Source organism: Castor canadensis, chromosome 16, assembly GCF_047511655.1.
Source record: "Castor canadensis chromosome 16, mCasCan1.hap1v2, whole genome shotgun sequence".
Lineage (NCBI taxonomy): Eukaryota > Metazoa > Chordata > Mammalia > Rodentia > Castoridae > Castor > Castor canadensis.
The window spans coordinates 61,431,245-61,455,856 of NC_133401.1; the positions used below are offsets into that span (position 1 = coordinate 61,431,245).

At 44.1% G+C, this 24,612-nt stretch overlaps 1 protein-coding gene across 2 annotated transcripts in view; it reads right to left on the bottom strand.

Moving 5' to 3' along the window:
- Positions 1-20,995: 20,995 nt before the first annotated feature.
- Hspa4 (heat shock protein family A (Hsp70) member 4) overlaps positions 20,996-24,612 on the bottom strand; it is a 45,421-nt gene continuing 41,804 nt past the window's right edge. For both annotated transcript variants that reach the window (XM_074057197.1, XM_074057198.1), the window contains exons 17-19: positions 22,987-23,106; positions 21,451-21,612; positions 20,996-21,240 (exon numbers count right to left, since the gene is read on the bottom strand). In XM_074057197.1, coding sequence (XP_073913298.1) covers positions 21,037-21,240; positions 21,451-21,612; positions 22,987-23,106 — 486 coding nt within the window. In that variant the 3' untranslated portion in view covers positions 20,996-21,036. The remainder of the gene's footprint in view (positions 21,241-21,450; positions 21,613-22,986; positions 23,107-24,612) is intronic.

The following is a 24,612-nucleotide window of genomic DNA, read 5'->3' on the forward strand; positions in this document are numbered from 1 at the left end:
GACCCAGTTCCTGGACTGTGAGGAATCAACAGATGGGGGAGATACATAGCTCGACTGATTGGCCCAAGGGCTATATAGGATCCAGAGTTCTCCCTCTCTGTGGAAGAGTTCCATGTAACCCTAAATGTGGCAGGAAATAAAATTCTTTTCTGATACAGATGAGGGCTTCATATTTTGCCCTGGTTACTATCCCTGGACATACTTTTCAGTACGCAATCCTCTTTTTTTTTCCCCCCAGTACTGGAGTTTGAACTCAGGGCCTACACCTTGAGCCACTCCACTAGCCCTTTTTTGTAATGGGTTTTTTCTGAGATAAGCTTTTGCAAACTATTTGCTTGGGATGGCTTCAATATGTGATCCTCCTGATCTCTGCCTCCTGAGTAACTAGGATTATAGGTTTGAGTGACCCACACCCGGCTCTCCACAATCCTATTCATAAGAATAGATGGACAGATTCAACAGGGCTGCTTACACTCCTGCTTGTCTGCTCACTGGAGACCATTGTCTTTACTCATTCTTTTGGTACTGCCTAAATGCCCATATTCTGCTCTTGACAGAGATGTCTTATCCATGCTAGGAACCAGCCTTAGTGTCCAGAACACATCTAGCACAGGGTCCGCTTTTTTTTTTTTTTTTTTTTGGCAGTAGTGGAGTTTGAGCTCAGAATTTTGCATTTGCTAGGCAGGTGCTCTACCATCTGAGCTACTACCTGAGCCAACAAGGTCAACTCTTGATTAGCACTGCTGGCCCTACAACCACAAGTCACCCTGAGCATTGATTATTTCATACGTCACCAAATTCCTTCTGAGTTCCGGGACACTACACTCCCTGGACATTCTCTCCATCCAACTCCAGTCGAAATACTTCTGAAAGACCTCAGCTTCTTCACCAGATGCCCCCAATATCCTCTCAAGCCAAAGGCCCAAAGAAGACTACAGTTCCTCCTTACAAATTTTTCTTAGCTTCTTAGCTTCTCATTACAGATTTTTATCAACTGGCCTAAAACCCCCTTGCAATTTTCCCTGCAACACCTCCATCCTGGCAGTATAAAAAACAGATGGCTCTTACGGAATGCTATGAGATCTCAAGGCCATCAATGAGGCAGTTCTTCCCATCCCCCTAATTGTACCTAACCCACATACTCTACTAAGCCAAATTCCCACAGGGTCCCTGGTTTATACTCCTAGATTTAAAAGATGCCTTCTTTTGCATCCCTCTACACCAAGATTCTCAATTCTTATTTGTCTTTAAGTACTACTGATAATAAGATTTCTAACGGGGTGCCAGTGGCTCACGCCTATAATCCTAGTGACTCAGGAGGCAGAGATCAGGAGGATCTCGGTTGAAAGCCAGCCTGGGCAAATAGTTTGTGAGACTCTATCTCAAAAACTCCCATCCCAAAAAAAGGGGGGAAGGGGTTGGTGGAGTGGCTCAAGGTGAAGGCCCTGAGTTCAAGTCCCAGTATTGCAAAAAAAAAGATTTCTCAGCAGCTAACCTGGACAGATCTGCCCTATGGATTTGGGGATTTCCCTAGTATGCCCCCTCCCTCTCTACATGTTTCTCCTTCTCCAATATGTCAATGACCTCTCATCTGTAATCCTAACAAATACCATCTGGGTACACAGATATTGGCTACATGCTACATGTGAGTAGACAGTTTCCTTTGCTGAGGCTCAGATTTCCCTATAAGAAGTATGGTTTCTGGGGCAGATTCTAATCCATGAGATGCAACATGTGGCTGGGAGGTGCAGGAATTTCATTTTAAACATGGGCACTTCTACCAACAAAAATATGTTCCTTCCTGGGAAAAGAAGAGGTATTGTTTCATCTGGATCCCACAGTTTGAGCTCATAGTCAAACCTCTCTATGAGGTTTGACGAGGTCTTGGGGAGGAGCTTCTACATTGAACCCCTAAAATGGGTCAAGTCCTTCAGTCCTTAAAACAAACCCTCACTACTGCCCCCACTGATTTGAGAAACCCTTTTTCATATATGTTCATGAGAGAAGCGAGATTGCCTTGGGAACCCTCGGGACCCACCCATCATCCTGTAGCATATCTGTAGCTCAAGGGTGGCCCCCATAGCTCAGGGCATTGTCCTCAGTTCTGGCTTCTAAATCGACTCTGGGGCAAGAGGTAATACTACTGACCTCCATCGAGTAACAATTATCTTAAACACGAGAGATCTCAGACCTCCAGATTCAGCCTTTGCAAACTCTAAATCCTGCTAGATTACTATCTGACCCAAACACTGATCCCACACTTGGACACAATTGTCTGGTGGTTATTGTTTTGACCTGTATAGCCCCCAAGGACACTCCCTTCCTCTATGGTGACACCACCTTTTCACTGATAGCAACAAGTATATGATTGGCAGGAGACAGGTTTCTGGCTATGCAGTTGTCAGCCTCTCAGAGGCCATTGAGTATAGCCTCTTGCCTGGTAGCTCTACTTCAACCCAAAAGGCAGAGCTATTTGCGTTCACTCAGCTCTTCAATTAGAGGCAAATAGTCAGTATATCCATTGACCCTGCCTATGCCTGCAATGTAGTGCATGCACACTCAACCATCTGGAAGGAAAGGTGCCTTTTAACAGCCCAAAGCATCCCAATGAAACACGTCCCTGAGATCATAAACCTACCAGACGCCTTCAAACTCCCAATGCAGGTAGCCATAATTCATTGTCAAGCCCACCAGAAAGCCACAAGCAAGGTATCTGGGGGAACAGTCAGGTTGACAAACAAGCCAAGGAGGCATCCAGACTACCTCTGCAGGCAGCTTTACTCCCTTCTCCCTTTCTACCCTCTCTCCAATGTAACTCTAGGGAAACTGAGGCAGCCATGGCTAAAACATTCCCAGGCACCCCTGAGGGTTAGTTACAAGACCCAGACCACCATCTCCTCCTGCCTGGATCCTCCCAATGGAAGGTTTTGTCAGGTTGTCATCAGTCTACCCTTCTTGCCATATATGGCCCAGGTAAAACCTGTGCCATGTTTGGGGAAGACTGATGCTTTTGAGTTAATGGATCAAAAGTTCAAATTAACATTCATAAACTAACCTACCAAATCTCCCAACTTAGAAAAGGAGCCACCCAAGATGGCTCTCAAAAGAAAATACCTAGTCAGGGTTATCCCATGGTTATGTCATGGTCTCCCCTTCTTGGGACCTCTAGTATCTATCTGCTTTGCCATTGGTGTGGCAATTAATTAATATAATAACAAAATTTATTTCCTCTTGCCTCCAGGCCATAAAGTTACTTATCATGCTACAATATGGGATCCATACCACGCTGCCTGAGCCTGCAATGCCCCTTAGCACCCTGGCCCAGGCTGCCATACAATTTTAATCCATGTTCAATTAGACTCTGTCACATCCTCATGGCCTGCACCATCATCCTCTGCCAGAACAAAGAACACATAGGCAGGGACACGACGACCACCCTTCCCAGCTCAAAGGGGTACAAGAAGACAAGACATTCTCCCCACTAAAACCAAGATTCCTTTCATTGTTCTGTCAGGGGGCATGTGGAGGAGGCCCCCATTTTAAGGAAACATGGCAGAGAAAGGAATATTAAGGAATAGATGCAGTGTGAGGGGTGGATCCTGCCCACTGAGGGGCTCAAATGAAACAGGGAAGTAAAACTAAGCTTGCAGAGATGTTCCCCTTTGCACAAAATTCAAACCATTATTCGAGGAAGAGACAATCAATCAGTAAGGTCCATGAAGAGATACACCAATCAAAAGTGACCTACCCAGAGGTATTAACCCCCTTGTATTAAATTGAAATCATGACCCAGGGAAGGAACAACCAATCAGTAAGGTGTGCAAAAAGGGAGTCAATCAAAAGTGGCCTGCCCAGAGGTATAAAATCTATTCTCACCCTTGTATCTGTGACTTATGTTCCCCATGTAGCTGCCAGCCATCATCTCCCCTTTTAATGGTGACCTCATCTCTTTCTCCTACTCTCTATCTTGCTAAATTCTTTTACCAACCCAAGGTTTCCAAATCCCTGACAGTAAGGAGACAGTGCTTTTCAGTAAAAACAGTATAAGCACCTCTTACAGAAGTATGCACTAAGATAGTAATAAGTACAATATAGTAAACATGTACACCAGGAATATAGTCCTTTGTCATTGTGACATATTATGTACTGTACATAATTGTATGAGCTACACTTTTACATGACTAGAGCACACTGTTTATGACAGCATCAAGGGAGTAGTGCATTCGCACTCCACCCTTAGGATGACTACCACGTCATCAGACAAGAGAAATTTTCAGCTCAACTGTGATCTATGGGTCTATTATGGTGGAAGAGGTCTGTGTTGGCAGACACATTGCTGTGAGGCCTATGACCACACATTTATAACTTGCAACCATCACCACCATCCATCTCCACAACTCTTTTTTAAAACATTTTTTTCTCTGTGGTTAGAACCAAATCCAGGAACTTTTGCATGCTAGGCCAGAACTCTACCACTGAGCTAGGCTCGTAGCCAAGGAAAACTGAAACTGTATATCCATTAAAGGATAACTTGCTATTCTCCTCTCCCTATCTCTCTGGCAACTACCATTCCTATTTCAATTGGTGGTGCAGAGGGAACCCAGGGCTGTGTGCATGCTCAGCTAGCTCTACTACTGTGCTACATCCTCAGCCACAACCCTTAAGATTTCCACTATCTTAAGTACCTTAAATAATGTAAGTGGACTTCGGTCCACTTACAATAGTCACAGATTGGTGGCAGAGAAGTGTGGCCAGAGTTGCCACGTATGACTCAAACTCCAGGGTCCCCATCCAGTGGTAGACCCTGTGCTATTGACTGGAAGGTGAGGAGAACCAGCATTCTGCCTGACAGGTGGGAAAGCCATGCAAGCTTCAGCGGGTCCAGACTGTATTGATGCCAGGAAGCAACGTGGAGGATGCAGAGGAAGGTGCTTGTGTCCAGACCTTCTGTATGCAGATCGTAGGACTGCAAATATGGAAGTGCAGCAGCAGCACTGTAGGGAGTTCAGCAGCATTATTTTAGGTGCCCATGTCAAACCTCAAGGACCCTTGGGGCTTATTCCCAGCCACTTCTCACTTTTGGTTCCAGGTGAGACTATCTTAGTGTAGCCATCCATGTCTCTTCTGTCTGACATGACAGCACTCCCTATTTCCCTTCTCTGTCTTTTCTTCACATTGATAAGCACGTTCCTTGCTAAATGACCTAATTGTATTGTCACCAACTGAAATGCAAGCTACCTGAAGGCAGGCGCTGTGTTTTGCTCACTGCTGCAGTTTGTGGAACAATATGGGCTCACAGCAGGATCACCGACTCAGGCACAGCAAGCCCGATGCTTAGGGCCTCTGAGAGTCTTTTGGCCAATGACACATTTTGGTTTCTCTTCACAATTCATCACTAGATAATAATGAACCCATTCTAGGTGACAGTCATCCTTACTACAAACAGAATCACCAGATAATGTAAGTCAAAGAAAACACAGTCTCTGAAGTTCCTCCTATGGATTTGGAAGGGATTTCTCCATTCCAAACAACTTCAGGTGACCTTGCAACTCACCACCCCACTCTACAAAGGATGCTTTGGAAGGCCATCTCGTGGCAGATGGTGGGAGAGGCCCATGGTCATTTGTCATTTCATGGAAAGATGGTTTGCACACCTCACTCCCGCACTGGTAGGAGGCCTTTGCTGGGCTTGCTGGGCACACAGCAGCTTGAAAGTCCTGCTTGGATCCTTCCTGCAGCTGAGTTGAGTCTATACCCGGTCAAACCCCCACACCATGGTGAAAGGATCCACAGAGCACAGGGTCCTCTGACTCTACATTGTTACTGTGCTTTCTCAGCTGTCCATAGCTTTCTTTGAAGCCACTTAGTATAGTGAACACAGGACCTCACTTTTGGGTTGGCACACAACAGCATAGTCTTAATATAGAGGTCACGATCCTCCTTGTCCAGCCCTGGCCATTTTCTCTACTTGAGATTGTGGCCCCATCATGGGATTGCCCACTGGTGAAAGTGTGTTTATCTGAGGACATGTTCCTTGGTGTCCTCAGGGGTGGAGCAGCCACAGGACCAGGCTGCTCCCCACCTGTGGTGGGGATCCTCCTTGGCAGGATGCAGAGGGGAATATTAGGCAGGCTGGATCTTCTTCTGCCACTGTGCCCTGCCTTCTTGTCATCAGAGGACAAGGTGAAGATGTGAGGAAGGCCAGGTGCACTAGCTCTCCTCCTTGGGGTGGGGAGGGGGCACGAGGGTGGAAGGATCTGTGGGGCATGGGGTGGGCACAATCTCTCAGTACACTGGGGGCTTATAATGGGTGTTGAACTTAATCCCCTGGCACACCTGTTCTCTCAACATGAGGTAGGTGGCCATCACCTCATCAAGTGTTCTCTGTAACAGAGACTGGCGAATGTCATCTGGATTGTTGTAATCCAGGTCACACATGGCTAACACGATTGAGGGTCCAGGTATTTGGGCAGAGGCTCCACATCAGGAGTAGGTGACTCTTCCTCCCCTTGGCTTAGCCAAGGGTGCCCCACAATGTCAAGGGTGTCCCACAATGAGAGTGGGCCTCTCACTAGGGTTTTTCATGAGCATCTGAACTATGACATTTCTCACACTCATGGAAATGTATGAGGGCATGTCATACCTAAATTCCAGGTCTTCCTGCTGCACCTGCAAAAAGGTCTCCCCTACAAAGGGCAAGGTTTCTCTCACCACACAGTAGAGGATGACACCCAGGCTCCAGACATCTGCCTTGGGGCCACCATAGAGTAGGCGTAGGAAGACTTCTGGTGCCTGGTGTGTAAAAGCACCGCACCCATCAGTCAGCTCCTCTCCAATCAAGTTCCTGGTGCAAAGACCAAGGTCGATGACCTTCATGTTGCCTTGATATCAAGCAGGATGTCGTCAGCTTTCAGGTCTCTGTGTACAATGCCTCTGTCATGGCAATATTTTACCACACCCACAATCTGCTTGAATATGCTTCAGGCCTCGTCCTCATCTTTGTTATGCTGCAGGAGCTCTCCTCTACTCTTGTACTCCATGACCAGGTAGACACGGTCCACTCTTTCCATCACCTGAAACAGTTTGATGTTAGGATGGTACAGTGTCTTCAGTATAGATATTTTGGATGTAATGACGGAGTTGTTCTTTCCCTTCTGCTGCATTTTAACTGCCACCCAGGTCCCCGTGATGCGGTGGAAGGGAAGTTTCACACAGCCAAAGCAGCCTTCGCCTATGGTTCTGAGGACCCAATACTGAGCCTTCAGGATATCATCAGAGGATCTGGCTCTGAAAGGGTCCTGGGCTGTCAGCCCCTGACACCTTCCATGACACAATTGTGACATCCTTACTGGATTTTTAAAAAGAAACAAATTAAAAAGCCAAAAGAGAAAAGATAAATTGAAAATAACCAAGAAGAAAAACAAAAAACAATGCTGAGTAGAAAAAATAAAATGTAATGTAAAAAGAAACAAAGCAAAAATTAAAAAAATAATAAAAATGAAAAATAGAAGCAAAAATAGAAAACAAAAAACAAAGACCAAAAACCAAAAACCATCAACCAAGATTTGTATTAGTCCAGCGGGTCACCAACCAAGAGCTTCCTGTGCTATATGGACAAAAATCCAGCTCAGGCGAACTCCTTATATACCTGCTGGATGGCAGTTGGCCTTACTCACAATGGCCCCTCAGTGAGGTCAGAGAACAAATGGGCCAATCACAGCTGGGTGCAACCCACAGTGCTTGTCTCATTGGTTCAAGGATCTTTCAATTTAAAAAATAACCAACTCCAACAGATTTTTCCTTGGGTGGGTGATGGAGACTGGTATTTACTCCTGAGAAGTTGAAGCCAGTGGATGCTTCAATGGCCTCTTCATTTGGAGTCTGAAAGTCTGTGATGACTTTGGGTTTTTAAAGACTTCATCCAACTAAACTCAAGGTATTCAATTCCTTTACCTTTAAATCTGGAGTGAATGATGCCAAATGAACCCTTTGGTAGTACTTCTTAAACATCATGACACTATAGCACCGTGGGGCACTTTTAACACCTATGGGGGGGGGCAGGGAAGATTGATTGATTGATTGATTGATTGTTATTGTTCTTCTTCCTTTTGGTGGAGTTGCTGAGGTTCCTGGGCAGTATCAGTGTGTAGCCCCAGCTGCCTTGAACGCTTGATCTTCCCTTTTCAGTGTCTGGAGTGCTGGGATTACTGGATTACAGGTGAACCAACTCCCCTGCCTTCTTAACTTTTTTTTTTTTTTTGGTGAAAATAAACCACACACCTGCCTAAAGCCCTGTGTCCCATCTTCTCTTCTCATCATTTTTTTTTGGGTTTTATTCTGTTTTGTTTTGACTTTGCAATGCTGGGGATTTAACCCAGGGTGCTTCCCACATGCTAGGCAAGTGCTCTTCCACCAAGCCACATCCTCCTTGGATACAATTCTTAAGTCATTCCTTCTCTCCCATGTGTTTATCGACCTTTCATCCAGCCGGCTCACTGAGTTCTCCTTGGGTTAGTGTACCTGCAGACATCCCTGAATTCCATGCAGAGAATCATGTGACTCTGCACATAAACTTAGCCTTCTTCCTCCATTGTAGTTTTATTCCTTCCATTTATTTTCTGATCGTTCGCTGGTAGCCAAAATATCTAGTACGGTGTCGAATGGTTAGGTTCTAGGAAGCGGGTTTCTCTCGTGTCTGATTTTAAGTGAAACTCCTCAAATACTTCACTATTAAAGATACCGTTTGCTATAGGAACTTGACTTTATCAGGTTCAGGAAGTTTCCTCAAATTCTCAGTTGGTAAAGGATTTTTACGAGTGATATTAAAATTTTCATCAACTGCTGGCTGGTTGCTGGTGGATCATGCCTGTGATTCTAGCTACTTTGGAGGCTGAGACCAGGAGGATCGCAGTTTCAGGCCAGTTCAGGCAAATCGTTTGCAAGACCCCATCTCCAAAGTACCAGAGCACAATGAACCTGAAGTGTGCCTCAAGTGGCAGAGCACCTGCTTTACAAGCACAAACCCTGAATTCAAACCCCAGCCCCACAAAAAAGAAATTATCAAATGCTTTTTGTGTTTGCATTTACTGAGACAATTATATGGGTTTCTTCTTTACTGTTAGTTTGATAAATCACATTGTTTCCTAAATTTCAGCTGAGCCAGACCAGGTAGTATAGCTAATTGGTAGAAAACTTGCTTCGTATATGTGAAGCCTTGAGTTTTATTTCAGCACAGAAAAAAAAAAGGAATAAATTCCAACTGTCCTTTTATCTCTTCTATACGTGCACATGTATATTTTCAGTTTGCCAATATTTCTTTTAGGATTTTTGCCTAGGTCATTAGTAAGATTGCTATAATTTCTTTTCTCACAGTGTATCATATACATTTGCCTATGATCATCATAGTAACCTCATAAAGTTAATTATGAAGGGTTCCTTCCTTTTTCACTTTTCTGGAACAGTTTAAATAAACCAGAGACTTATTGGGCATGGTGGTGAGCACCTGTAATCCCAGCTACTCAGGATCTGGAGGAAGGAGGATTTCAAGTAGGACGGCAGCCTAGGCAAGGTTCACAAAGGAGAAAGAGACTGATGTTCTGTGAATGATTTAGCAAAATCATCCATAAAACTCACTGGGCCTGCCGTTTTCAATATGTTGTTGCTTTTTTTTTTTTTTTTTTGAGATAGTCTCTTGCTATATATCGAAAACTTGGTTTTACCTCAAAGTCCTCCTGCCTCAGCCTCCTAAGGACTGGGATTACAGGTGTGTACCACTACATCTGACTTTGTTGCATTTTTAAAATAACCCTTCTGTTTTGGAATAATTTAAGTTTTACAGAAAGTTTCAAAGCTAGTAAACAGAGTTCCTTGCATAAACAACAGTACATTTGTTAAAATAAGAAACTAGCATTGGTACATTACTAATACCTAAATTCCAGTCTTTATTTGTATTTCACTTGCATTTTCACTAATGCCCTTTTTCTCTTCTGGCATGCAATGTGGAATATCACATTTTACTTAGCAAGGGTTGGTTTTTATGGTCACAGCACACTTGGCTGTTCTAGTAACAGTGCCCCTCCTCCATGAATTCCGATCCGTGTCCTTATCTAGTCACCCCTCTCATATTGATCCAATAAGTTGTTTTGGTCAAGATCTGTTGCAATTTGGCCAACAAGACATTAGCAAAGATGACACAAGCAGAGGCTTGAAAAGCACTTGTGCACTGGGCTCTCCCTGTTCTGCTGCTTGCACTTGTGCACTGGGCTCTCCCTGTTCAGCAGCTGTCCAGGTGTGCCTGCCTGCGCTGCCAACCACAGAATCACAAGCACAGTAGGTGTTGTTTTCAGACACTGCGTTTTGGGTGATTTGTTAGTCAAGAAAGGCTAGAGGCATGCCTTAAGCAGTGGAGTGCCTGTCTAGTAAGCATGAAGCCCTGAGTTTGAGCTCTACTGCTGAAAAACAAAAGGAATGAGGAGGAGGAGGAGGAGGAGGAAGAATTTGGACATAGAGACACACACAGAGATGATGTGCAGACACAGGGAAGTGGCAAGCCAAGGAATACCTGAAGCCACCAGAGGCCAGGAGGGAGGCATGGAGCAATTCTACCCCGTGGCCCTCAGAAGGAGCCAATGCTGCCTCCACTACACCTAGATTTCAGACTGCTGGCCGCATAACTAGGAGAGAATAACTTTCTGTTGTTTAAGCCAGCCAGTTTGTGGTACTTTGTCACAGCAGCCTTAGGAAATGAGTGTGCTTACTATCACTGTGACACCATGTTAGGCCATCCAAACAAAACCAGAAGCATGTAGGGGCACTTTTTGCCCTTGGCCCATGGAAGGTCCAGGGCAGAGGCAGGTCCACTGTAACATGAAATGTCACCTCAAGACCCAGCAAAGGCCCTAGCAAGGAGTTCACAGGAATCCATGTTTTTTAATGAGGTGGTAAATTGGCCCATTTTAACACAAAGAGGGCTGAAAAGGGAAGTTTAATCTCCCTCAAGTCTGCCAATGAAATAAGAAAAAGGCCCAAGAAAATGGCACACAGGACACATCACCACAGCTCCATAGAAGCTCCTTAAAACGCTGCCTGGGAAAGAGGAGGGGTAGAATATGGTCCATGCATGGTGTATGAAAATAGAACAATGAAACCTGTTGAAATTGTTCTAAGAAGTGGGGAATGAGACAGAATGAGAGAAGGGTGAATCTAATTAAAATACATTGTAAGTACATATGTAAATGTCACAGAACCTCCCCTACAACTTGATATGTGCTAAAAACAACAACAACAACAACAAAAACACTGCCCAGCTTGTTTCCAGAGATCCCAGTGTGGAAAGGAGGTAGGGATGTCAATCCACATTTTCACACCAGGAGAAATCACCACTGCTAGCAAAATAGGTCCTCTAGGAGCAAAGAGAGAGTGGGCTAGCAAAAGACATGAATGGCCTAGAAGAAGATTGCTGTCCTCTACTAAGAACAGCAGCCCTGTGATCAGGTCCTGACGTCATGCTGGGCTGTCTTTGGAGCCCTCTAGGAAGAACCATTCCACTTTCCCACTTGCCTTAGAGAAAAGGTGAGGTCACTCATTGCCAGGGACCAGGGAAGGACATTCATCACTGCCATTGTGAGTGAGGTCAAGCCTTCCAGAGAAACCTCAGCCCAAATTTGTTTCATAGCAGAATGTTAGGTTTTAACAAGTCTGAATGGTCCCAGAATCCATGCAGGTCTGAGCCCACTTCATTCTGCCATCACCCCATAGGAAATGCTAGATTTTTCCTAAAGCAGCAGATCCCCTCTGACCATGCTCATATCACACAGGACCTCCATTTAGCCACCTGCACATAAACCCTGGCCACCCTCCTTTTCCTTTCACTCACAAGAAGACCACCAGACCACTGTGTCCCACAGCTAGCCACCCCACTCACCTCAGCTCCTCACCAGCCTTCTGCTCCAGCCCCGCCCCTCCTAATTCTTCCCATGAACATCCAGGTGCATCCATAGCACAAAGACCCCACTCCTGTGTCCTAGCTATGAAACTGACTGACTTACCAACACACTTAGAAAAAAATCAAGGGCCTAGCGAGGTGCTGGTGGTTCATGCCTGTAATCCTAGCTACTCAGGAGGCAGAGATCAGGAGGATCTCAGTTCAAAGTCAGGGCGGGCAAACAGTTCATGAGACCCTATCTTGAAAATACCTAACACAAAAAGGGCTGGTGGAGTGGCTCAATGTATAGGCCCTGAGTTCAAGCCCCCCGGTACCACACACACACACAAAACCAGTCCAGGTACAAATGAGATGCTTTTGTCTTGATATCAAAAGATACATGCATTCTGAGCCCCAGGAATGCATCTTTAAGTATATCAGACCTCCCCTGGAATGCTGCTTCCATGGATGACTTACCTGCTGTGCCCTGCAGGGGGCACTAGGCATCCACCCAGCCACGGCCAGGTCCTACAGCCACAGGCAGCCCCTGAGACATGCTTCCCCAACTGAATTACCTAGTCTTTATCCTGACAGGTCAGTGATGCTGCACTCAGGCAGTAGTGACCCCAGCAAAGTTGCCCAGAACCAAGGCACTGCCACTTGGTTCCCAGCTCTCTCCACACACTCCCTTGTGCCCAGGTAAGGTGCTTCCTCCTTCCTCCTGGATCATGAACCCAGATTCCTCCTTGCTTTATAACCCTCCAGGGACCTCTGGCCATTCTATGCCCTGAACTTTCCACCCCACACTGTTGCTCCCTGCACTGCAGCCAGTGGTCAAGCTGTCCTCAACTCCTCAGAAAACCCTCTCTCCACTCCCTGTGCATCCTTTACTTCTCAGTTCTACTAGGCCTTCCCAAGGCCCCCTGCTCCATGCTTACTAATTATCTACTTACCTGTAGGCCGCACTAGACCAAGACCTGCAAGAAGACAGCTATAGGTTCTGTTGATCTCTGTCTCTCCAAGCTAGTACACAGCAAAATGACTGCTCAAAGAATGTTTTTGAAAAGGCAAACAAGCCAACAATGACTCAGGTCCCCTCTAACAGTTGCCACGGTATTTGGGCCAGAGAATTATCAGGTCCCTGGCAAAGTCCTCCTACAGCCCATGGGACAAGGGTGGCAAAGGTGGCCATCACAGCTGTGGCAGATTGTCAGGATCAGTTTATTTTGTAAACTCATTTCATTGAAGCAATTTCATTAAGCAGTGTTGCTTGATGAGTTACCTCCAATTTAGGGCTTCTTTCTAAAGTGTCCTTAAAAGCCATGTGGAGCAGGTTGAAGAGCTGAATGTGATTTAATGGGAAAACTAGAAAACAGAAGGGTTTGAGGAAGGGGTGGACAGGGTGCATACCTGAAGCTAGGTTGGAGTCTGTGGGCTCCATTAGAAAAAGGAACTCCACTCTGGAAATGCTGACAAGGAGGACACACACAGAAGTCACAGACTTACCTTCCAGTGAGGCCAGGGAAGTAAGTCGTACACGGAGGTGAGCTGAAGCCAGGCACCTGAAGAAGGCAAGCTCCAGTGATGGCAAGTTAGAGCCAATTCCTGTAGCCCACATGCCCGTGGGGCCAGTGCAAGCTGGATGTGGTATTCAAAGAGACACGAAGTCTTACAGCCGGAAATAGGTTCACCCAAATCCCACACTTTCCTTGGCCTTTCTAAGGCCTCTCACTACTTACTCTCCACAGCTGAACTTAATACTCCCACCTTTTGCCCACAGTCACCTCTCACCCCAAGATGTTTATCATGTGGCTCAACAGTCTCCTTTATCCACTGCCCAGTTAGATTCTCTTTCCCCAGGACAAAAGCATCAGCACTACCTGGGAACCTGTTAGAAATGTAAATTCTAGGCCCCTCTACAGACCTACTGTAACTCTGAGCGTGAGGCCAGTGATGGGCCCAGAGCCCAGGAGCTGATCCCAGCTTGATTCCTGCCTCTCCAGTTCTGTCTTTCCTACCTGTTCTCCTGATTAAACATTACAATAACTGGAAAACAAGCTGGTTCAGACAAAACTTGAAGAAGGTAGCCAATACCAGAAGCAATCATCTTTAAAGGGACAGAAGAAAGCCTGGGGACCCCTGCACACCAGAAAATTTTGGCTGTTTCCCACCACCCAGCTCTGGGCTCTGCACAGTGAGGTTAGCGATGGAGAGTAGACTTGGGCATCAGGAAGCTCCCTCTAATCTGAGCATCCCCAGGCTGTTTCTCATTCCCTCCACTAGCTGCACTGCATTCAGACAAACGGCTGCTTCCTGGGAGTGTCTGTGCACAGCCAGAGACCCCTGCCCTCTGCAGACATCAGTGTCTTGGCCTGCCCTTTGCTGGGGCTAATGGGATCACACCTGAGTCAAAAAGAACAGCGAGACCTGGGCACCAGGTGGGACAGGTTCATAGCATTGCAGGGGCAGGAAGCAACACTCTCTCTGACCCAGTGACTAAAGACCATGCCACACTGGAGAAGGGTGGAGCGTCTGTGTTTGCCCTTCAACATTGTTCTTCTAGAGCCTGGGTCCTGGCCTGGGAAGGACAAGAAGGAAGGTTTCTCTGCAGCCCTGGAAGCTGCGATCACTAGGACTCATTATGCCTGGAGCAGCCACTCTGCTTTTCAAAGAGTAAGTCACATGACTAGGGTTAATACTTCCATCAACACCTTCTACCTCCACCATCTCCCGTGATGACAGGACTGGTGCTACCCCAATCTACAGATGGAAACCAAGGATCCTGAGGTTCCCCATCAAAATGCCCTATGTGACCAGCAACACCTGGGCACTTGTGAGAAATTACACTCTCAGGCTCTACTGAGAGCTGCTGAGTCAGACATGCACTTTAACAAGATTCTGGCCACTGTGAGAAGCACTCGGCTGAGTGACTACCCCAGGCCTGAGTGCAGTCCAAGATTTTTTTTTTTTTGTCCGCCCTGGGGTTTGAACTCAGGGATTCATGCTTGCTACAGGTGCTCTACCACTTGAGCCCCCACATTCTTTTTTCACCCAGTGATGCTACAATTTGGGTGGTCATGAAGTTAGTGGCAAAAGCATTTTCTAGCTTGAGGATTCTGTTAAGCCACACCTGTTTTGACTTTCTTTTCCAAATTTCTCAGGTTCCTTCATGAAGTCTGAACTGTGTGCTGACTCTGATCTGCACACCAACAATTAAGGCAAAGAAAGGACAATGGCACCCAGCAGGAAAGCAATAACACTACACCTCACCAAAGATTATTAAATCAGAGCTGGCTCCAGGGGGGGATATTGAATTCTTGGGGAATGAATGCCACTCCAAATACTTGGGTGAGTCCGGCTCACCCATGGTTTCAAATTCCAATTTCAGTTATCCACAGTCAGCCATAGTTTGAAAATATTAAGTGGAAAATTCCAGAAATAAGCTGAAAAATTCATGAATTTTAAATCGCACACCATTGAGTAGTGTGGTGAAATCTCATGCTGTCCTGCTCAGTCCTGCCCAGGAAATGACATCCCTTTGTCCATTGTATGCATGCTGTATTCACTACCTGTCTGTAAAGCAGTAGCCATCAAGGTTGTAAAATGTACTCAGTGTTGTTAATCTCTTACTACTCCTAATTTGTTGAATTTTATCACAGGTATGGATTCAAAGGAAGAAAATATAGTACCTATAGGGTTTGGTACTATCCAAACCCTATAGCAATCACTGGGTCTTGGAATGCATCCCCCACAGATAAGGAGAGACTAGTATAAAAGCTATATTTAGGTGAATTTTTGGAAAGCACAGCCTTGTTCCAGGAACCCAACTTTCCAGAAAGGTAACAATGTTTTTGAAACAAGGTGGCATAAGGGTTCCTGACTCTGCCATCTACCTGCTTTGTGATGTTCACCTGCTTGGGACCTTTCCTCACCCAGGAAATGGAGGATGAGATAAGATGATTTCAACAAGAGTTTTAACATTTTTTCCTCACTGAACATTGCATTTCTCCATTCAAGTACTCTGAGCATATTCTCCATTCCAGACTGCAGGAGACAGTTGGAAACTAGGTGGTCTATCCTTCAGTTACGGATGCAGAAGAAAACAGGACAGAACTAGTCACAGAGGAAAGGCCCTTCACCCAACCAGGGCTTTCCCTGACCACTGCATGCCCCTCCCCCAATTTTCCAAGTCCTATCCTATGCAGATCATCTACTCCTCATGTCAACATCACTCAGGTCCTAGAAATATTCACTGGCAAGGCTGGGCCAAGCCCTTTCTGGCACATCTGACGCAGCTCACCTCGGAATACTTGGTTGGGATGTACATCCTAGAGGCTGAGCCACTGAGATGGTCTTTCAAGTGATCCCAGCTTTCTTTCCTGAACATCAGCCAAACCTAAATAGTAGACCAGTGTTTTAAAGTAAGTTTTATTATTTTGTTTTCACATTTACTCACATGTGTATACATTGTTTGGGCCACCTCCCCCACAAAGTTAATTTTTTTAAGTGCATATAAGAAAAAACAATGTTTAGACCTGCAGTATGTGGTGGGTGCTAACTTGTAAGAAGAAAAGTTATTTAGCTGGACACCAGTGGCTCCCTCCTGTAATCCTAGATACTCAGGAGGCAGAGATCGGGATTGCGGTTCAAAACCAGTCTGGTCAAATAGTTTGTGAGACCCTATCTGGAAAATACCCAACACAAAAAAGGACTGGCAGGGTAACTGAAGTGGAAGAGTACCTGCCTAGCAAGCTTAAGGTCCTAAATTCAAATGCCAGTACTGCATGCTCCCCACCCACAACCCCCCACCTCCCCCACCCCACAGACTCCCAAGAAAAAGAAAACTCTGTTTAAATGTTCTCTTTGGCTCCAATCATTGATCCAAGACTCCAAATCTAACAAAACACCTGGTCCTCAAAGGCTGTAAGCCTGGGCATGGACTAGTGGAAAAGATCCAAGACAAACAGCTTTCTATATTCTTTTATTTTCTATGTGTTATGCTGGAACCTTACAAATTCCAGAGCGGTTGGAAGTAAATGTCCCTCTATTTTCCCTGTCCTTCCAACAGGTGCCAAACCTGAACTGTCAAGGTCTGGATTGGCCTGTTACTTGCCCATGGGTATTGGGCAAATCTAGAAAACTTTTCAGTCATGGGGATCCAAGCTTGCTTGTCAGGCACTACACCACTTGAGCTATGCCCCCAACCTTTTTGCTTTAGTTTTTAGATAGGGTCTTAAGAGTTCAGACCATATCCTTCTACCTAGTGTCCCTTTTAGCTGGGATCACAGAGCACAAACCATCACACTCCCGTTAGTTGTAAAATGGGATCTCACTTTTTGTCTGAGTTAGCCTTGAATTTCTATCCTCCCAATCTGCCTCCCAAGTAGCTGGCTTTACAGGGGTGAGCTACAGCACCTGGTCCATTTTTTCCTTCGGTACTGAGGTTTGAACCTAGGACCTCACACTTGCTAGGCGGGTGCTCTACCACTTGAGCCACTCTGACAGCTGTTTTGTGTTGGCTATTTTTGAGACAGGATCTCTATTGTGCCCAGGCTGGCCTTCAAACCACAATCCTCCTGATCTCTGCCTCCTGAGTAGCTAGGATTACAGGAATGAGCCATGGCCCCAGACTGTACTTCCACAAATGTCATCTGGGGTCTCCCTGACTACCCAGACAAAAACCCTCCCTTATCCTCCCAGAGGTGTTGCTCCTAATTTGGGCACCTTTCCCATTTCACCTTGTGAACTGATGCATAAGAAGTCATGTTATTCATTTCTATGCCTGCATCATCTGCTCCAAATAGCAGCATCCAAATCACAAAGGCAGCAGCATTTGTGTTTCAGGGCCATATCCCACGGCTGCTCCAGACAAGGACCATCTAAAGACTGCACTGGTGATTCCAAGACTCCAGATGACTGGTGAGAACCATCCCCATTTACATTCACCCATAGACACAGAGTGCTCCCCAACCTCCCTCCTTTCTTCTGGCCCATTTCCACCAAGCCAAACTTCTTGGCCAAGTGATTGGACACCTTTGGCCTTACTGAGTTCAAGCCTCTAAAGAACACTCAGATCCATCTTTTGAAATGGGAGCTCCTTAAGAGTTCTTCACACACATCCAGAGACCCCCCACTAGAAAATTTCACACCAGCCTTGATTTTGCCAACACTCTTTTGCAGTGCCATGCAAACATACCAGTGCCCCCAATAAACAGGGCCATTCTTCTTTCCAAGTAGTTCACAAACACCTGTAAGACAGGTATGCTTTGGCCCATTGCTACCTAGGCTTCCCATGCCTCCAACCAGAGGTCACTCTTCCCTCAGGACAGATGGAAGAGAAAACCAAACCCACTACAGGGGCACATTTAAGACACATGGTTGGACCAGGCATTGGGAGTGAGTTACACCCAGGAAAGCCATAGGACCAGGACCATGTAACAGGAATGACCAAGCTGGGTGACAGTAGTTCACGCCTGTAATCCCAATTACCTGGGAGGCTGAGAACAGGATTGTGGAGAGGTTAGTCTGGGCAAATACTTCCCAAGACCCCATCTTCAGAATAACCGGCGCAAAATGGATCAGAGATGTGGTTCAAGTGTTAGTGACTTGCTTCACGAGCATGAACCCCAGTCACACAAAAAAAAAAAAAAAAAAAAAAGTGGGTGAATGACCAGGGAATAAGGCACCTGACCCCTCCCCATTGAGGCTCCAGGCCTTGGGCAGCTAAGGTTTCTTCTAATGACTTTAGTCCCTTTCCACATCCATCAGCACCCTACTCACCAACACACATTCCACACACAATCACATCATTGTTCTAGCACTCTGGCCATGTCCTGTTCTGGCAGTATCAATTCTGGCACTTACCTTAATGCACCATCATCTACTTCCTGCTGTTAGCCAAACCCTCACAGGAACAAGATAGGGATTCCTACATCAGAGGAACTGGGCCAAGACTGGGAGGGTGAGTACTGGGAAAGAAAAATTCATCACCCAGTAGGCAAGGCCTAGATTGTTCTCCTGCCTGGAGGGCTCCAACAAGTTAAATGGAATGCAGCTAAGTAGAAAATTTTTCATCTGTAACTCTGTCTCTCACACACATGCACATGCACGCACAGCAGACTGCATTAGGAAATTAAGAAAACCATTCCTTTGAGTTTAAGACAGGTTTATTTTATTAGTTTTTCCTAAACTTGTCTCATGTTTACTGAATGTTTTTCTAAGTGTAAGAATGTGACCTGGAGTTTTAACAAACCAATTTGGATAATGCAACCTGGATAAATGCTTGTTTGCACACAAGTCATGAATTACTACTCTCTGATCTGCCTCCATGTAAATCTAATTGGTCATACAGCCTGTCTAAACAGACAGCAACAGACCATATCATCTTATTTCTAGTTTTAACTTTAAGCTTCAAATTCACCCCCATCCCAACACCTAAACCCTTCCCCCACAACCCACCCCCCACAAATGTTTAGAAGAAATGGCCATTAAGGACTGAGTCAGTTGCATAAGAGTTAGCTTAATCCTGCAGCCAGCATTTCAAATAGCTATTGGCCTCGTGGCAGGCCAGCTGGAAGTTCTGAAGCACACACAACAGGGAGAGAAGAGAGGACACACTAGGTCTACGGCACAAAGTCTATGGCTAGGGAAGCTTCCATCATGGCTTTCACACCACAAACATGCTCCCCTGCCTCCTCTCCAAGGAACTGTCTATATAGCACTTAAGAGTGTTACACTCTAAACACTTTCTGTGTAGATGGACAAAAACTTAGTTCTATGGAAGGTATAAGATTATTTCCAACATAGGCCAAAACAGAGAGGCACTCTGTTACACAGAGTATCAGTTATTACAAAGATCAAAAACACAATCAACAAAGCTTGTAACAAGTTTCTAAGGCAAGTAACCAGCTCTGGCCTCTAATACAGACTTCCCTTAAAGTTTCCAAAATGCTTCCCTGCTATCAATATGCCTCTAAGAGCAGTCCAAGGAACACTTTGGTACACCTGACACTGGCTGCACATTTAAGAATAGGCTGTTGCTGTATTGTTGGGCACCACTTTTCTTTAACACTAATTTCAGACTCATCCCATACAATCCAGTGCATCTTAGTTTTTTATGATCTGTCAGCTGTGTAAGTACAAATTAGCAGATTCATGACAGATACTAACACTTAAAAGACAAGTGACTGTGAATGAACTAAAAAAGAACTTTTAACTCTTTATTCTAAGAGTTCAAGCTAAATCTTAAATTTACACAAAACATCTCCCACCTGAACAAACAGGCCAGGATACAAATCTTTACACCATAATGAACAAGGATGGATTTCTCAGATTTACCATGCCTATATCCCACCAGTATACCTACCCCCAATTCTAATCTTCTCAAAACGTTTTGAAGATTTTGATGCTTGGGCTATTAGTGAACATAGCTTGAAGTGCTCCCAAGTCTAAAATGCTCAGTTTACAACTTGCTCCAAAAGAGGGGGTCTACATTCCCAAGAGTAGCACATGGCATTTACAATGAGAGCTCATTTGCTGGTGGAGGAAGGAGAGAACAGGGCTGGAGTGGGGGTGAAGTGTTCAGATGCTCAGAGCATACCTGTGCTGCTCTCCTATGTTAATCCATGCCAGAGCATGTTCTAACACTCAGAAACACAGGCAGTCACCCCCCATCCCCACACCAGGCATGCAGCCTTGGTGGCAATCTCTGCAAAAGATTTTTGAAGCATACATCAAGCTCCTACTGTGTATGTCATAATGAAAAGCCTTCTTGATAGCTAGTCATAGTTTTGCTACAGCTTAGCTTTCTTTAAAAAATAATAATTCTTGTAGAAGCATAATTAAACAAAAAAGGAGTGAAGCATAAGCTCAGTAAAACTAACTGGGCTTCTAAATAGTACCATTATGAAAAGAGATACAATGCACTTAATTTCTGTATCTAACTATTTAGAAGTCAAAATGCTTGATACATTACCTATATTCCCCACCCCCCAAGATCCCCTAAAAACTGACTAAGAAATCTCCAGTATTCACTTGCTCTAGTTGATATTTAGAACAAAGTTGACAACTTAAAGCTTTATAATAGTCTGTTTTAATATAAAGAAGTGTTGTAATCAATCAATGTCCATCTCAGGAAGCTTCTTGTCTGCATCTGAAGGCACAGCTATGTCTGCACCCTGCTCAGCAGCCTGAGGGCCTGGGCTGTTTCCTTGTCCATCCACTGGTCCATTCTGCTCTGCATTTTTTTGCTCCTCTTTTGGAGGTTCCACTTTGGGTTTGGGCTTTGAAATTATAGGACTACAAATACTAGTCAGCTCCTAGAATGGAAAAAAAAACCCTCTGGTTTCTTTATAAATTAACAAATTTTACATTAACATGAAAAACTCATGATCACCCTTTCCCACTCAATCTCTAACCCAGAAGCTAAGATGTAATAAAGAAGTTCCTTCCTAAATGTCCCTTGAAAACTATTAATAATAACAAAGCAAACAAGAACAGACCATTAAATATTTAAAGCTATAAATTACCTTAATTTTAGCTTCAATTTCTTTTGTCTTAACAACTGGATCCATGGTCAGACTCTGCTTGTTCTGCAGATTCAGCTTGTTATTCATCCACTCCATTGCTTCATTCGTGCTTTTTTCTACCTTTGTCACATCAGCAGCATCCAAATGGTCAAACTGGTCCTCCTATGACCAGCAGACAGTAAGGCCAAGTGTCATGGGATGAAACTCTCCCTCCCCAAATCTTACCTCCAATCTTTCAACAAATCTTTCAAAAAAAGTAAACCACATCTAGTCTCATGATCTAAATACATATTAAATATTCAAGAAAGAAAATAAAGGTTTTTTTTGGGGTTTTTTTTTTGTGGTACTGGAGTTTGAACTCAGGGCCTACACCTTGAACCACTCCACTCCACCATCCTTTTGTGACGGGTTTTTTTGAGAAAGGGTCTAGCAAACTATCTGCCCCACTGGCTTCAAACCAAGATCCTCCTGATCTCTGCCCCATGAGTAGCTAGGATTACATGCATGAGCCACCGGTGCCCATCTAAAGTTCTAGTTTTTTAAACACTCAGAAAAGAGATTTAAAGTCCACCAAGAGCTATGACTAAAGTGGCAGAGCACCTGCCTAGCAAGTATGAGGCCCCAAGTTCAAACCCCAGTGCTACAAAAAGAGGAAAACACAAACACACACACAAATTAAAGGCCAACAAAATATGTAATGGTAACAATTAAAAGGCTTCAACAGTATAAGTACAAGTATTTCAGATAAAATCTTACGAAAATAATTTCACATTGTAGTAAGTGCTATATTTCATTAGAGACAGATGAAGGTTAGGCATGCTAGTCTGGAAGACTATAATACAACAATACATTAAAGAAGTCTTACGCAAGCAGTTTTTAATTTAAAGAGCCAGCTCAATTTTCTTATTAAGTCTCTTACACTCACAATATACCAAAAACCTAGAGCACGGCTGGAGGTGTAGAGTGTTTGCCTGGACCTGGGTTTAATCCTCAGCACTGCTGGAGGGCAGGAGGGTTATGAAGTCAGGAGCAGTGTGAAGTGGTTAGAATCTAAACTTTGGAGTCAAACTTCAAGCTGAATCCCAGCTGTCCCAATTTAATAGTCTTACTTAGGTATGTCTTAAAGTAGAAGTTACCCACAAATGTTGATACTAGCATACGTGAATTCCATGAGATAATATATTTATGAAGTGTGTACCATACAGCACTCAAAACCATTAAGCAGGTTACTATTAAAATACTATATCTGCATAACAAGCCAAATTACAAGCCTAACGAGCTCAAAAAAAGACCAGGACAGAGCATGTTAAGTCTAACACAGGAAGCAAAGGAAATTAAACAATACTTAATTCCACATTTCGCCTATTAAAAAAGTACCAATCCCATAGTTCCTAATAAGATTCTATGAAACAATACATTCAAAATGAAAACAAAATTATTAAACAGTTAAAGAAAACACAAAACACTGCTATGTAAATGCCTCAAAACTTAAGTCTACCAAAATAAAAGACTCCCGATGACCCCCCCAAAAGATACCTTGTTTTTGAAAGAGCTGATTACTTTCATGTACTGTTGGATTTGTTTCCCTAGTTCTTCAAATAACTTTGGTCTTTCTTCAGATTCCTGGAACCGTGTCTTAATAGGCTGACCTAAATTCTTAACAGAAAAGACAGTAATTCTTCACAGAGCAGCTTAAACTTCAGTGTTGTACTGTTTCTACTATGGCTAAAGATTAACTATGGATTAAAGTACATTTAATCTTCATAACACATATGTACACATACACACAAATTAATTTCCAGACCATCAGAAATATAAGGCTGCCTCAGCTGGATATGAGACTGTATCTCAACAGTGTTCCATGTGGAAGCACGTCTATTTTTCACCTAAGCCCCAATTCTCAAAACACAAGGGGGTGGAAGAAGAGAAGACAAAACCAAATCTTACCTAATAGAGATTCACAACAAATATGAAGTATACTTGCTAAAAAAAGTTTTGGGGTTATTTTCTGTTTTTGGTAGGACTGGGATTTGAACTCATCAGGGTTTCGCACTTACAAAGCAGGTGCTCTACCACTTGAGCCACACCTCCAGTCCATTTGGCTCTGGTTATTTTGGAGATGGAGTCTCTCAAACTACTTGCCTGAACTGGCCTCAAACCTTGATCCTCCTGATTTCAGCTTCTTGAGTAGCTAGGATTACAGGTATGAGCCACCGGTCCCAATCAAAAATAAATTTTTTTAATTGAAAAATAACACCTGAATCTGATGAAACCTCTAGCACTAACCACCACTCTACCAGATAATGTTAAATACTACTATGAAGATGAAAATCAGCAAAATCCAGACTGGGGGGAAGACTCTGTAGGATAAATGATCCAGTTTCTCCAACATGTACATATGGGAAAAGCACAGCAGAAGAACTACAGATATCAATTTAATAGATACACCAGTAAAATGCATGAGCTTTATTTGGATGTTGATTCAAACTACAAAATAACCACTTATGAAACAATGGAATTTGAAAATTGAATACTATGGTGATACTACAGAATTTTTAGGTAAGATAATAGTACAGCATGAGGTTGTATTTTCTTTAAGTACATACTGAAATATTTTTGGATTCAACACAATCATGAGGTACTTGCTTCAAACAAGTGGGAGTAGAAGGAACAGAGATGAAACAAAATGCCTCTAATGGCTGAAGCTATGATTCTCTCATGTGTTTAACATGTCTCAGAAGACATAGTAAAACAAATCACCACAATAGGTAGAACCAAATGTGGAATGTTCTTGCAAGGATGATACTAAGCTGCAGGCACTGTCCCTGGGACGCAGTCCATTCAAGAGAGTAATTGCAATGATCCAATTTCATGAAAAACCCAATACTCCAGAGCCAAAACCTTAGGGAAATGCACAAAGTTCATTCTGTGTGTTTCCATCCTTTTTCAAACAAAAGACATCGAACTTTGGATAGCACTTTATGTTTTAACCCTAAGGTTTAACAATCAGATTTTTTACATACAAAAACAGGTGCTGTGCTTTTATCAAGAATCAAAATGAGGCCAGGTGCCAACAGCTCATGCCTACAATCCTAGCTACTCAGGAGGCAGAGATCAGAAGGATCATGGTTTGAAGACAAATAGTTTGCAGGACCCTATCTT